Source organism: Erpetoichthys calabaricus, chromosome 16 (assembly GCF_900747795.2).
Source record: "Erpetoichthys calabaricus chromosome 16, fErpCal1.3, whole genome shotgun sequence".
Taxonomy (NCBI): Eukaryota; Metazoa; Chordata; class Cladistia; order Polypteriformes; family Polypteridae; genus Erpetoichthys; species Erpetoichthys calabaricus.
The window spans coordinates 35,093,770-35,107,649 of record NC_041409.2 but is presented as its reverse complement, the minus strand read 5'-3'; the positions used below and the strand labels follow the sequence as shown (position 1 = coordinate 35,107,649).

Genomic DNA, 13,880 nt, shown 5'->3' with positions numbered 1-13,880 from the left:
ACCTCCATCCAGAATCCAGACACTCATCAAAGGCTATAGGTGTCTAGAGGCTGTTATATTTGCAAAAGGAGGCTCAACTAAGTATTGATGCAATATCTCTGTTGGGGTGCCCAAATGTATGCACCTGCCTAATTTTGTTATGATGCATATTGCATATTTTTTGTTAATCCAATAAACTTAATGTCACTACTGAAATACTACTGTTTCCGTAAGGCATGTCATATATTAAAAGGAAGTTGCTACTTTGAAAGCTCAGCCAATGATAAACAAAAATGCAAAGAATTAAGAGGGGTTCCCAAACTTATATTTTATATATATATATATATATATATATATATACACACACACACACATATATACATACACACACACACACTAGGGCGCTTCGCTTGCCAACCCCCCTGACCTGCACTACTCACCAGCTACTTTGCGTCTCTGCCGCTCGCGTATGTGGATTTCACTTTAACCAAACAGCAAATATTTTAATTCTCACAGATACGCCTCTTCATTGGGAAGAAACACTGCTTTTCCTTGATGGCAACACAAATTAGACGATCTACAAGTCTCTGACTTAACGTTTAAATCTGAACAATATATTTGATCTCTTTTTGCTGTTCCGTTATTTCACTGAGTAATAATTTCAGTTTGTTTGCACTAATGCAATCCTTACTATCATTTTTTTGAGACTTTCGAATTTTAATACAGTAGAGTCTCACTTATCCAACATAAATGGGCCGGCAGAACGTCGGATAAGTGAAAATGTCGGATTAATGGGAGGTGTTAAGAAAAAGCCTATTAAATGTCAAACTATGTTATACTTTTACACATTACGAACCTAATAATCATGTTTTACAACAAAACAACAGATAAAATTAACTGAAAAAATGAACTTAGTTCCAGAATTGTCTGAAGTTAAATGCAGTATGTACTGTACTTAAAAAGTTCAGTCCTGTGATGATTTAAAGAAATTTTTGATCGTAATCTGCTTTCCTGACGAGTGCCGTTTCTTCGCTGCTAAGTCTCGCCATCTTTGCACTATCATTATGTTGATTCCTGTAGCTTCTTCTTGTTGCTCAATGTATTTAATTGCAGTTTCTAGAGCCTTAACTCCGTCACTCATATAGTCAACACCCGTACAAGCGTATACTGTTTACTACAGCATTGTGACTGCGTGTGTGTGTGTGTGTGTGTGTGTGTTTGTGCTGTGACGTGCGAGTCCCCATCTTGCACCCCAAAACACGAAGCCGAGTCTCAGTACTTTAGCAACACCAGCTTTATTCAGCTTGAAACAGGAACAGCGTGGTTATTTATTGTAGCGGGATCTGCCACTCTTCTATACAGAGACACAGAAGTCAGGCAGGGCCGTAATACTGTGCCCTGCACATTTATAATGTTCCTTGTATCACCCATTGACGGCAGGCGCTTATAGCATGTCCGCGATCTTTTCGGATTCGCTTTTACGGCAAACTGCTACAGCGCTGGGAGACTGCGATTGCTTTGGGACGCTCTTCCGCGTGTTGCCCCGTTGGGTGGAATCCCACAAGAGTATAGAAACTCACTCACACCAGCCATGATTCTTTTCAAATGTAAAGTGCAGGTTAATTTGTTTTATGTATTTTTACTTTATATTTTTGTATTAATCATTTTTATATGAACAGTTTTGGGTTGTGGAACGAATCATCTGAGTTTCCATTATTTCTAATGGGGAAATTCGCTTTGATATACCAGTGCTTTGGACTGCGAGCACATTCCCAGAACGAATTATGCTCGCAAACCAAGATTCCACTGTAATTAGCTGCAGTAGAGTCAGGAGCAACAAAAAATAGACTACGCTCACACTCGCAACTTGCAGTTCTTGTTGCCGATTAATGCGTTTGTTTTTTTTTGCGGTGGGACGTCGGATAATACAGAATGTCGGATAAGCGAGACTCTACTGTACTTTCATTATCTCTAACTTGCTCTGCATGTGTATCACACCAACGTTTTTGAATTCTTTACAACGTTCTACTTTGTCATCTACTCTCTGTCTTTTATTTCCGGCCCCAGACGTGGTTAAATCTCTTGGCACAAAGTCTCATCTCACAGGATGTGAAAGTATCTCTCTGAAAAAGTCACGTCTTGTCCCAGGCTAAAAAGTCTCGTCTCGTCCCAGGTTTATTTTATTATAATACAAAGATATTTATTTTAGTCAGTCTCTTTGTTAGAAAGAGTAACAGAATTTTTAGCATATCAGCTATATTAAGTCCATAAGTTTCAGGTCAATCAAGTGGACCTGGTCTAAGATACAAGCCTGAGAGGATAACAAAACCATTTCTAAAAACTCTGGACTTTTCAAAAGGAATAAAGTGCTAATTAAACAAATCTTCACTACATAACCAACATCAGAACCCTAGGTTAACAGGTAAGGATTTAAAGTACATTAACGCTGACCAGAGGCCACAAGTACATGAAAGTATACACCAAGTCTGAATGACATGGTCGACAAGATACCACTGCTTTCAATTTTGGGACACACTTGGCAAATCCAAAATCATACATTTTAAAAAACTAAACAATGTTTTTTTTTTCGGGGGGAACTTTATGGCATGGTCATTTTAGGTGTGGAGCACATACGTTCTCCTTGTGTTGGGTGGATTTTTTTCATGGCACGGTTCCTCCAAATTTGGCTGGTACACATGAGTATAACAAAAAATATGCTCAAAGAAGGACTGGTTTTAGGGTCAGATCCTGTCTTGTGCTTGGTGCTGTTGGGATAGTCTCTAGAACCCCTACAATCCTAAAATCATGTTACAACAGGTTCTTAGATGGAAGGCTAGAAAAATAAACTATGGATTAACTAAAAATAAACTTATGAAGCACAATAGGACTATAAAGTGCAGCTTAATAAAATGAGCTCCTTCCCAGTTAATCTTGGCGGTGATCTCATCAGACCTGCCTCTACTGCAAAGAATCTTGGTGTCATTTCTGATTCCTCCCTTTCTTATTTCGCCCACATAAATCACATTAAGAAACATTCTTACTTTCACCTCCATAACATATCACGTGTTTGTTCCTTCCTCTCCTTTTCTAACGCTGAGAAACTTGTCCATGCTTTTATCACATCCCGCATCAATTATTGTAATTCCCTACTGGCAGGTGCCCCTTCTAATCTTATATCACAGCTCCAGCTTATTCAAAACTCAGCTTACACGGACCAGCAGCAGCGAGCACATAACACCCATCCTGCTCCGCCTTCACTGGCTCCCTGTGTCTTACAGAATTGGATATAAAATCCTACTAATAACCTACAAAGCCTTAAACGACCTTGCGCCAAACTACATCAGTGACCTTCTCCATCACTATGTGCCTATCTGCCCACTAAGGTCCTCTGATTCTGGCAATCTTGTTGTGCCCCACACCAATCTACACTCCATGGGTGACAAGACAAGGCCTTCAGCTCTGGAATGACCTACCGAAATTAATTAGATCAGCTGACTCCATAAATTCTTTTAAAAAACAACTCAAAACTCATCTGTTCAGGAAGGCTTTTAGCTCTACTTGACTTTATTACCCTTCTTTCAGTTTACCTCTATGTCAAGATGCTCATGTAACCTGTGTGTGTGTGCTAGACCATCAATTATGTTGTCTGTTGGGCTTTTTTCTCTGAATTTACTGTCTTACTCTTCTTTATTTATTTATCTGGTTTAGTACAATGCTATATACTGTATACCCTGCTGTTCTTTCCTTAAACTCTGTGAAGTGCCTTGAGCATGGGAAAGGCGCTATATAAATAAAATGTATTATTATTATTAAATGGCAGAAATACTATGTTTCTGGAACTGCTTTGCAGCCTCAAATTTAGCAATCACGCAGTCACTGAAGGAGCAAATGACTGGAGGGTATGAGGAAATATCCTAGATTATAAAGTAGAAGGTACGAATATCTGTTCATGAGCTAAAGTATAATGAAAAAAAATGTCAAGTGGCACAAATGTACAAATAAAAAAAAAAAAAAAAAAATAGAGTTCAGGTTTTGTTTTAAAAAAAATGGGAAAAACATCACTAGGCACAAGGAGCAAAGAGCCAAAAACATTTATCAACATGAACAGGAAAAAAATAATTTTGGACAATCGTTGCTAAGACAAAAACAATCAATTGCTAAAATATTAAAGCTCATGTTTACTGCAACATAGATTCATCTGTTCAATGAACAAGTCAGAAAAATAACCGTTTGTGTTATTTGATTAATTAGATTTTTTTTCTCTATTAAGGCCATGTCACATTACATGACTTTTCCAGCGACTTTCAGTTGTAGCCTTTACTACTTAATCTTAGTGAGCCAGAAGCAGTCAGCAGCACATTCACATGCAGAGACTCACTACAATAAAACCAAACAGGTTTGATTTTGCCTTTATTCTTGGGGATGGGCTTGGAGAGCTAACTTGGAAGTACAATGCATATAATGCAGTGACAAGGAATAAAGAATGCCTGTGGATTAGACCTTACAAACAGAAGAAACCCTTGTCTGTCTGGTGTCTTCTGTTGTACATACAACCATAGAAAACAAAAAAGGAAAAAAGGCTGAGAATACAGCTATTAACCATACATAAAGTGCAATCTCAGTTAGAAAGCATGAAGGCTATGGGACCTCACAAACAGTAGAAAATCCCATCTCTCTGATGTCTCATATTTTATATACCATACCAGAATGGCCATGGTTGTTAACCCTTCATACAATGTTGGCTCCTTCAGGAAGCAAGCAACTGGCTGTAAAAAAAATTGACAAGAGCAACTGTGCAAGAAGGTCAACACTCAGTTGGTAAATGTAATATGTGCAACGATTTTGAGTCATATACACAAACATGGTCCAGTGACAACATCAGTGACTGCGGAGAGCAAATCTGACCTATCCCACAACTACAAGTCACATAAAGTGACACTGGATTCCTTAAGTCAAATAAAAGCAGGAAGACAGGAAATTTAATTCGCATCATTTTTCAACCACTGCAGTAATATAATAATCTGTAGTATATGTCTGAACAACCAGTTACCAGAATTAGCTTTTGTAATTAACATGAAGAATGGTTGTTCAGTTGTCAATTTTACAAGAAAAATAGGAACCAAGCTCACATTCAGGATGCTCTGACCATGGTTGGGGTTTAGTGTTTTATACTTTAAACACCTAACAGCCTAATATGTACAGAAGGTGCTACTTAGTTTCTATTTCACAGCTTACCTGAATTTGTAGAACTCAATATTTATAGCTCCTCCAAGGCCCATTTCCCCCAGCTGTCTAAATCACCTATGTATTCATATTAATAAATGGTTTCAGCTTTCTTTCCCTTCCCTTTTAATACTAGACTAATTGGTAAATGCAGTGACTTGCTGTGGCTGCCAGATAGCTCCTCACAAATATACGAACACTATAGCACAAATGAAAGAAATAGCACTAGTCCATTTCTCCCGTGAACAAATATGGATGTTGTCAGTATTTTCGGATGTATGATTCCATAAAGGATCACAAGTAAATGCCAGGTACCAAGGAATTTCAGTCATAGAACCAGTTCCTTTATAAGCACATTTACTTCTGTAGAAAAGTGAGGTGTTATAGCAGAATGGCAGTGAAGTGGGTAGTGCTGGTGCTGGTGTCTCTAGGATTTGTTGTTATTCATGGGGTTAGACATGCTCTTAGGTTGACTTGTGTTTCCATATTGTCCCTTATGTGTGTCTATGAGTGGGCCCAATAATAAACAGAAATATTTTCTACCTCTCATCCAATTCTGTCAAGATAGGCTCAGACCTACCACAATGTAAAAAAACAAAAAAAAATGTATTAAGCAAATTTTAAATGTTATATTAAAGTGTGGTTTACACACTGAGGGAGGCAATCGACTCTAGCTATAGAAGACTGCCAAAAAGAGGTAAGAAACCAATTTTCAAGCAAATGGGTAGAGGCAAATTCAGAAAAGCAACAACCTTGTACAGGATGAAAGGAAAATTTAGATAAGGGATGCAAAGAATAAAAATAACCATGCATCTAGTAAGTGACCCAAGTATTTAGGAAAAACAAATCTGTCTATTAAAATGTAGACAATTAGTTAAGGTATGTTTCATGGATTAAAATAATGAACTTTACAATCCTGGTTTCAATGGTCCATATAACACTACCATGTGATATTATACTCTGAAGACAACCACATGATCTGAGGTGCGACACTTGCAAAAATTCTGAATCACTGCATACCTTATAACCGCCACCACGACAAATGAAATTTTCTTGACTAAAAAATGTGATTTAGAAAACTGCTGTGACTAATTACTAAATTAATACTGTACCTTTTATACAGAAAATTGTCAATCTTTAGCAATAGACTAATAATATAATTTATTTGTAAAACAAATGATTTGACTTCAAAAAAGACTTTAACCAAAAATATGTTTTAAATTACAATTACTACATTTAGTATAAACTTTAATAATCAGTATTTCCAATTCAGAATCTTCCATTTGTTATAATTTAAGAAACAAAATGCTACTTTATAAATTTTGCAGCGCAGCATTACATACAGCATTAAAAGACACTATATATAAAAGTCACCTTATGCACTACAAATCAAATCAGTCAGTCATTTTCAAACCTGCTTAGTCCTGAACAGAGAGTCATGGGATGCCAGAGCCCATCCCAGACACCATAGGGCGCAAGGCAGGAACAAACCCTAGACAGAGTGCCAGTCCATCACAGGGCGAACACACACACACACACAAGGGCCAGTTTCACCAAACCACCTAACCTGCATGTCTTTGGACTATTGGGGGGTGGGTGGGGGATGACCAGAATACCTGGAGGAAACCCAGGCAGACATGGGGAGAACATGTAAACTCCGCGCAGGGAGAACCAGGGACATAAACTCCGGTCTCCTTACTGCAAGACAGTAGTACAGGACATGCTAAAGTTCACAAAACAAGAGAGCTTTGGTGTTTGAAATATGTCCATGAACATGCCGATACCTGGGACTGAAAATCACATGGATCATTAGTAGATCCACTGCTGTTCTGAATGTAAATACATTATGTACAGTAAACAAAAATATTACAAATACTAAATTAGGGGGTTAAACATACCTTTACGCCAAACAAATCATTAAAAGTCAACCAGAACTGAATCAGAATCCAGACATGGTCAGAAATATTCCAAGACAGATTTAACGCAAATAAATACAATTTCATGCACAGAAAAGGAAGTTGTATTTCAAACTGCACTTGCTCTGAGCTAGACAGAGAGACATGATGGAAATACCTAAAATTGTGGAGGATAAGAAAGAATGACACCAACTGTTACTTTAATATAAGCACTTTAGAAAGGATGTAGGAGCATAAATGGGAAATTGTTAATAGTGTGAAACTTACACTAAACTGAGTTGATATTTAATATACCTAAACATATTCATTGATTATCTTTATGATATAGTCTTGTGCTTAATAAATACATAATGACCAAATGTTTAAATCACATTCCTATAGTACTTTTCATATTTAAAGATATGTACTGCATTTGGCATAGTTTGAATAGAAATGAGTGATTATTCTTAAATTAAATTTATCCAACAACTGGAATATCCAAATAAATTTATCAGATATCCAGAGTCAAATTTTGTTAATAAAGTAACAATTAAATTGCCTGACCTGGAAATTTTAAACACACAATATAGGCAAGAAAAAACTCAAGCAGCACATTAAATTAACTACTGACTTGCTGATTACTCAGATTTAGATTGTGTCCTTGACAGTGAAGGGCAAAATGACACCCAAGTCACCACAATATAAATTTCTAAATATACCGAAGCAACTGGAATATAAATATTCAAATTATCCATGGAAGGTTACTGTATTGCATGTAAAGCATTTCTGCTGAAGTTTAAGGAGTTTAAGGTTATGACTAAGTATCATGCCTGCATTACTTGTTTCCATTTTACAAATGACACAGATACTCTTCTAAGCCTTACCCTCTACTTTAATTAGGATGAGCAAAGCATTTTAAAACAGTTAATGAGAAGCAACTTTTTTTTTCTGAAGCTTAATGCAGAAATTTTCCATATTTACTTTTGGAAATAAAAAGATATGGCTTACCAGACTATATAATATAAAATCAAAGCCAAGGCTAGTAACAATTAACAGTCTAAATAAGTCAAAGATAAACACTAAAGCAAATAAATGAAAATACAAAAATTATCTTCTTTACTAGATAACCTGTTATCTGCAAAACACCATACAGAAAAAAGCAAATATAAAATAAATGAATCGATACAAGGTAAAAATTGTTCTAATCAAAATGAAAGCAACTCTTACCGAAGTTCATGCCTCCGCTTCTCAATCAGCTTGACAAGTTCCTTGTCAAAATATTCTCTTTCTACATATTTTTCTCCAACTGCTATGCCTTCTCTTTCTTGCAATTCCACCTTATCCTTGTGGAGCTCACTGGAGATATGACTGGCATAGGCTGTAAGCCCTACAACAGTCACCCTGCAGACACGACATTCATGATCACAGTCCCTGGGAAAGGAAGGTGATAAAGGTTGTTCAATACTCCCAACCGGCATGACTTGAGACGAAAAATTGGCTGAAATTCAGATTTTATAGTTGTGTGGGCCTCTCTAAGGACATTAAGTCACAGAGCATTCAACCCAAGTAGATAGAATTGAGGAAAAAAAAAAAAAATCTGATCTGCACAAGACAGGAGGCTAAAGACCATTTCTTCTTTTAGTCTTCTTTATGTTTGAAAATAATCTTCCTGAAAAGTTGCATTCAAAAAACAACAAAAAAAATTAGGGTGGAGAAAACCCAGTCAGACTGATAAAAAAAAAAAAAACACTCTCTCTTGTACACTCACACATTCAGCCACCCCCCCAGCATGCACACACACACGCACTGATTCAGTCTAGTTCTCCTCCATGTCTCCAGTGCTCTGAAAGTCGCACAGAGACAGCAGCAACATTTGACCAACCTCTATGAAGCTAAAAGCAGAGTAAGCAGCACAGAGACCAATCCAAACCTGTCTGTAATCAGAGCTGCAGCAGCTGCAGACACCCACCCCCTCCCCTCTTCACTGAGTGAAATTCCAGCAAGGACAAATAAATAAAGCATGCTTGAAAGAGATTTATATATATATATATATATATATATATATATATATATATATATATATATATATATATATATATATATATATATATAAAGAGAGAGGGACAGATTGTATATATCATCATATCTAATTAACCAAGTTAAATCTCAGAATAGTTTACAAACTCATTTATGGAACCTCAACTAAAGGCACTTTGACCTAAAATAATATTAGGAATCAGAAGTGAGGTATATTACAGTCATGTCATCCACTGCCTCATGTTTAAACAATGCTACAACATTTTTTTTCTTTTCTTTTTTCTTCAATGGTGGTTCTTGTTAGGGGTTTGTATTGAGCCCTCATGTCAACTTTCAAGTACTATAAATGCCTTAAAGTTATGGTGCCCCACAAAAAAAAAAGTTAGGAAATGTATGCATGGCATAAGGTACATTCAGGAACAAAGTTAACTGACATGAAAGTTGGATTATTTTAATAAAAAAGTCATGTAGTTAACAGATGAACACAAACAGGCCTATGATGCCTCAATAACTTTCATACCCAAAATTTCCAATTCAAGTGATGCGATACTGGCTTTTATGTGGTGTTAACAGTTGTGGAATGTCTGTGGATAATTGCAGTTCTTTGTTTTGGTTTAATTTTAAGAAAAATGACCCAAAAAAGACTAAAAAAAAAAAACGCAAAAACCACCCAAGTATTTAATGCAGTAAATACAATCCCTTTTTTTTCTTAGCCTTATTAACAATATCACCCCACTTAATTATCCACCAAATGCTAACGCATACTTTATCAACAATAAAGTGAAATTACAAAAAGAAAAATAACTCTGGAAATGAACAATGCTAGAATGAGGTTGAGCATGCACTGATACATCTTAATATTACTCCTTCAAAGAAGAAAAGCACCTTAAATAAGTTACCCATCTCTGGTCTTTCTAACCTAATGATATACAGTGGGGCAAAAAAGTATTTAGTCAGCCACCAATTGTGCAAGTTCTCCCACTTAAAAAGATGAGAGAGGCCTGTAATTTTCATCATAGGTATACCTCAACTATGAGAGAAAAAAAATCCAGAAAATCACATTGTCTAATTTTTAAAGAATTTATTTGCAAATTATGGTGGAAAATAAGTATTTGGTCACCTACAAACAAGCAAGATTTCTGGCTCTCACAGACCTGTAACTTCTTCTGTAAGAGATGCGATAAGTGGGAGAACTTGCACAATTGGTGGCTGACTAAATACTTTTTTGCCCCACTGTACTTTATATTACTTTGTGGCACCCTCACTATGTAATTAATTAGTTCAAACACTTTTTAGTTACAAGCTGATAATTCTGTTCTTTTTAAGAATAATTTGCAGATAATGCAGCCATGAGGTAGTACATAAATATGTATATGTAACGTAAATGCTGAGGACATCAGTTCATTTTATGCTTATAGAGTAACGCATACAGAATTTCTCTTCCATTGATTTCCAAATGGGTGACTTTTTTGTTTGTTTTTTTCTCCTCTATGAGTGACTTGCATACCTAACTTGTGCTGGGGATCCAAATAGCTGTCAGGCGAGTGAAAGAGGTCCCCAAGAATTTTTGATATATAAAACGTACAAGATAATGTAACCACTCAAATTAAAAGTTCTCAAATTCGCCAATGCTTTTTCAAAGGGAGATTTTCAAATTTCAACTTTGTTCAGAATGATCTGTTCAAGAAATCTTAACAAAAACTGAACTGTCTCAGTAAATTTCCTAGAAAAATGTGCGTACCATATTTCAACAAAAATGGTTCAGTGGGGGCAGAGTTGTTTCATGACAGAGACAGACATGGCTATTGCAATAGGTGCTTTTCACATTATATGCAAATGCACCAAAAAAGGCTCAACATCATTTGCCACAGAGGTTACAGATTTCCATCATTTTCCCGCTGGCTTGTCCAATAATACACCTTTGGAAATGTATCAGCATGCACTTGCAACTTCCCAGCATTATTCTCTAACAGAAATTAAGAAATGAATAACTGGAATGTGACATTGCTTTGACAAATATCAAATTGGACGGATGGAGGATGGATAGATGAATAGATAAAATTTTATTTGTCCTCAAGGGGAAATTTGTTTTTTTATAGAAGCTCTTTATATAAATAAATACATAGATAGGTAGATAAGCAAGTAAATAAATACAAAAATAAATATACAAACACACTTTGGTCTGAATACACACTAGAATGACTATGAAGTCTGTGTCATTAGGTGAACAGACACTTGCCTTACTTGGAACTGAAAAATCCAGGATGTTTTCCACAGAAGTGGCACTTTCTGAATCCTTAGGTACAGACTCAACAGGTGACAGAGACACCATAAAGCTGGTCAGCACAGTCCTTAAGAACTCAAGGCCTGACTCCATCTGGACCCACAGCATTTCCTGTGTGTTGCTTCTTCAGTTGTCTCCTTACTTGGTCTTCTGGTATGATGGGGCAGTGGTTCATAAATTCAGAATCCGTCAATCTATACAGACATTAAGTTCCAGACTGCCAACCAAGCAATTTGAGGTCATTTCATAGCAAGCAAACTAAGAAAGAGGACGGCAAGCCTAATATTCTACAAAGAAATTGATAGATTGATAGCATTTTTCCATCGTTAAATTTCTGACAAATGAAGGGAAGGAGCCAAAGGAAATCAATGAGAGATTAAATGCTCTATATGGTGATGATATACCTTCGTACTATAAGATCAGGTTTTGGCCAAGCAATTTAAATGGGGTCAGGGTCGATTAAGGACAATCCCCACTTGGGGTGTCCTGTGGATACTCTGCCAAAGGAAATATGCCAAAAAGTGGAGGCCATGATTTTGGAAGCTCACTGTGTTAAGATTAATATCATGGTCCAGGAAACTAGGAATTTCAGCTGACACAGTTTTCTAAAACAGGCATGTTCATTTAATGATCTCAAAATGTCAGTTCCCGATGGATTCCTCAAATGATGACTTAGGATCAGAAAGCATGTTGCCAGGAATTAAGTCATAAGAACTTGGATGTTCTTGGAGAAAATCCCACAGATTTTTTTCTCACAGATTATTACTGGGGATGAAACATGGGTTACCACCATGACCCTGAAAACAAACAAGAGTCCATGCAATGGAAGCATAAGTGGTCCCCGACGACCAAAAACTTGTGTGCAGCAATTGGCCAGAAATGTCATAGCAACAGTTTTCAGGGATCCAACAATTGTTCTGCTGTTAGAATTCATGCCATGTAAGTCAATTATCACTGGAGAAACCAACGGTTCTTCAATGAAGTTATTACGTGAGGCCATCTAACAGAAACATTGTTGAAAACTGTCAGCAGATGTGTTGCTATTTCATGACAATGCACTGCCCACAAATTCCAAAAATCGAAGGCTGCTATTGGAGAATATGGCTTCAGAGCTTAACTATCCACTGTATAATTCAGACCAAGCACCTGGTGGTTATTTTCTTTTTTGAAAACTGAAAAATTCCTATGGGGATGGTGACTACCTGCTAATAATTACCTTAAAGAGACATTAACGTGGTTGGTTTCAGGAGCAAGAAGAATCCTTCTATGCCAAAGTGATTAAATCAGTGGAGTCACAGTAGAACAAGAGTGTTGAAGTCAAGGGGGATTACATTGAAAAGAAATGAGGTGAATTTAAACTACCAAATTTTATTTTCATAGTCAGGTATATGTACTATTGAACACTCCTCATAAAAATTAATCTACTTTATCATACACAAAGTTATGAACCCTCCTTCCTACCTTCCTTTGAGATTCTCCAGCTCCCTGTGATGCAACATACTTCTCATGTGCTCTTCAATCTCCTAGTGGAAATCACAATTTTATTGTAAATGTTTTTTTAAAAATAGCTGTGAACAGATTCCAGATTACCACCCCCTCCAACTTTTATCCATTTTCTCAGAACTGAAAAAGAATATTCAATTAAAAAGGGAAACACACCCATTCTGTAAAAATGTTTCCATGACTTTTGTTACTAGTTTTGGTGGTTCATAAACATCCATATTAAATTTCAGCCTACTAGATTGTCAAGAAGCACACGTTCCATTCCTACCCATTCTCACATGTTGTCTTATACAGCAGATGCAACATGGTTGTGACATGTAGGAACATATATAGCAGCTGAGCAATAATTTTTAGAACAATAATTTGAATACAAATGAGAACTCGGACCTAATATTAAAATCCAATATCCCTCTTACATTTGAAGTTAAAAAATATTTCCATAACAAATAATTAACAACTAAAACATTAGCTGATTAAAGGCAAACGAAAAATGCCCTGTTAGTTTTTGGCATATTAACTGTATGTTTTATAAATAAGTGTCTTTAGTAAAAATGTTCATTTTATCACAATATGCATGTTCCAAATGCTTTAACCTAAACCTGTACAAAATAACTTTATAGTTAATTCTGTGGTTTCTAAATACAGTAGAGTCTCGCTTATCCAATATAAACGGGCCGGCAGAACATCGGATAAGTGAAAATGTCGGATAATGGGAGGTGTTAAGAAAAAGCCTATTAAATGTCAAACTATGTTATAATTTTACACATTACGAGCCTAATACAGTGGAACCTCAGTTCACGAATATCTCTGAACACGTACAAATCGGGTTATGACCAAAAAGTTCGCCAAACTTTTGCCTCTATGCACGATCACACACTCGGTAAAGGAACAAGCCAGTTTCCCTTTCGGTTTGTGCGCGGCGATGATTTCCGCACGTGTTCAGTCTCTCCCTGTGCATT

General features: G+C 36.4%; 1 protein-coding gene across 1 annotated transcript in view; it reads right to left on the bottom strand.

The window, feature by feature from the left end:
• Positions 1-13,880, bottom strand: part of LOC114666984 (zinc finger protein 106-like) — an 88,808-nt gene that overhangs the window by 46,237 nt on the left and 28,691 nt on the right. The window contains exons 3-4 of the mRNA XM_051920064.1: positions 12,880-12,941; positions 8,325-8,528 (exon numbers count right to left, since the gene is read on the bottom strand). Of these exons, the coding sequence (XP_051776024.1) occupies positions 8,325-8,528; positions 12,880-12,941 (266 nt within the window). The remainder of the gene's footprint in view (positions 1-8,324; positions 8,529-12,879; positions 12,942-13,880) is intronic.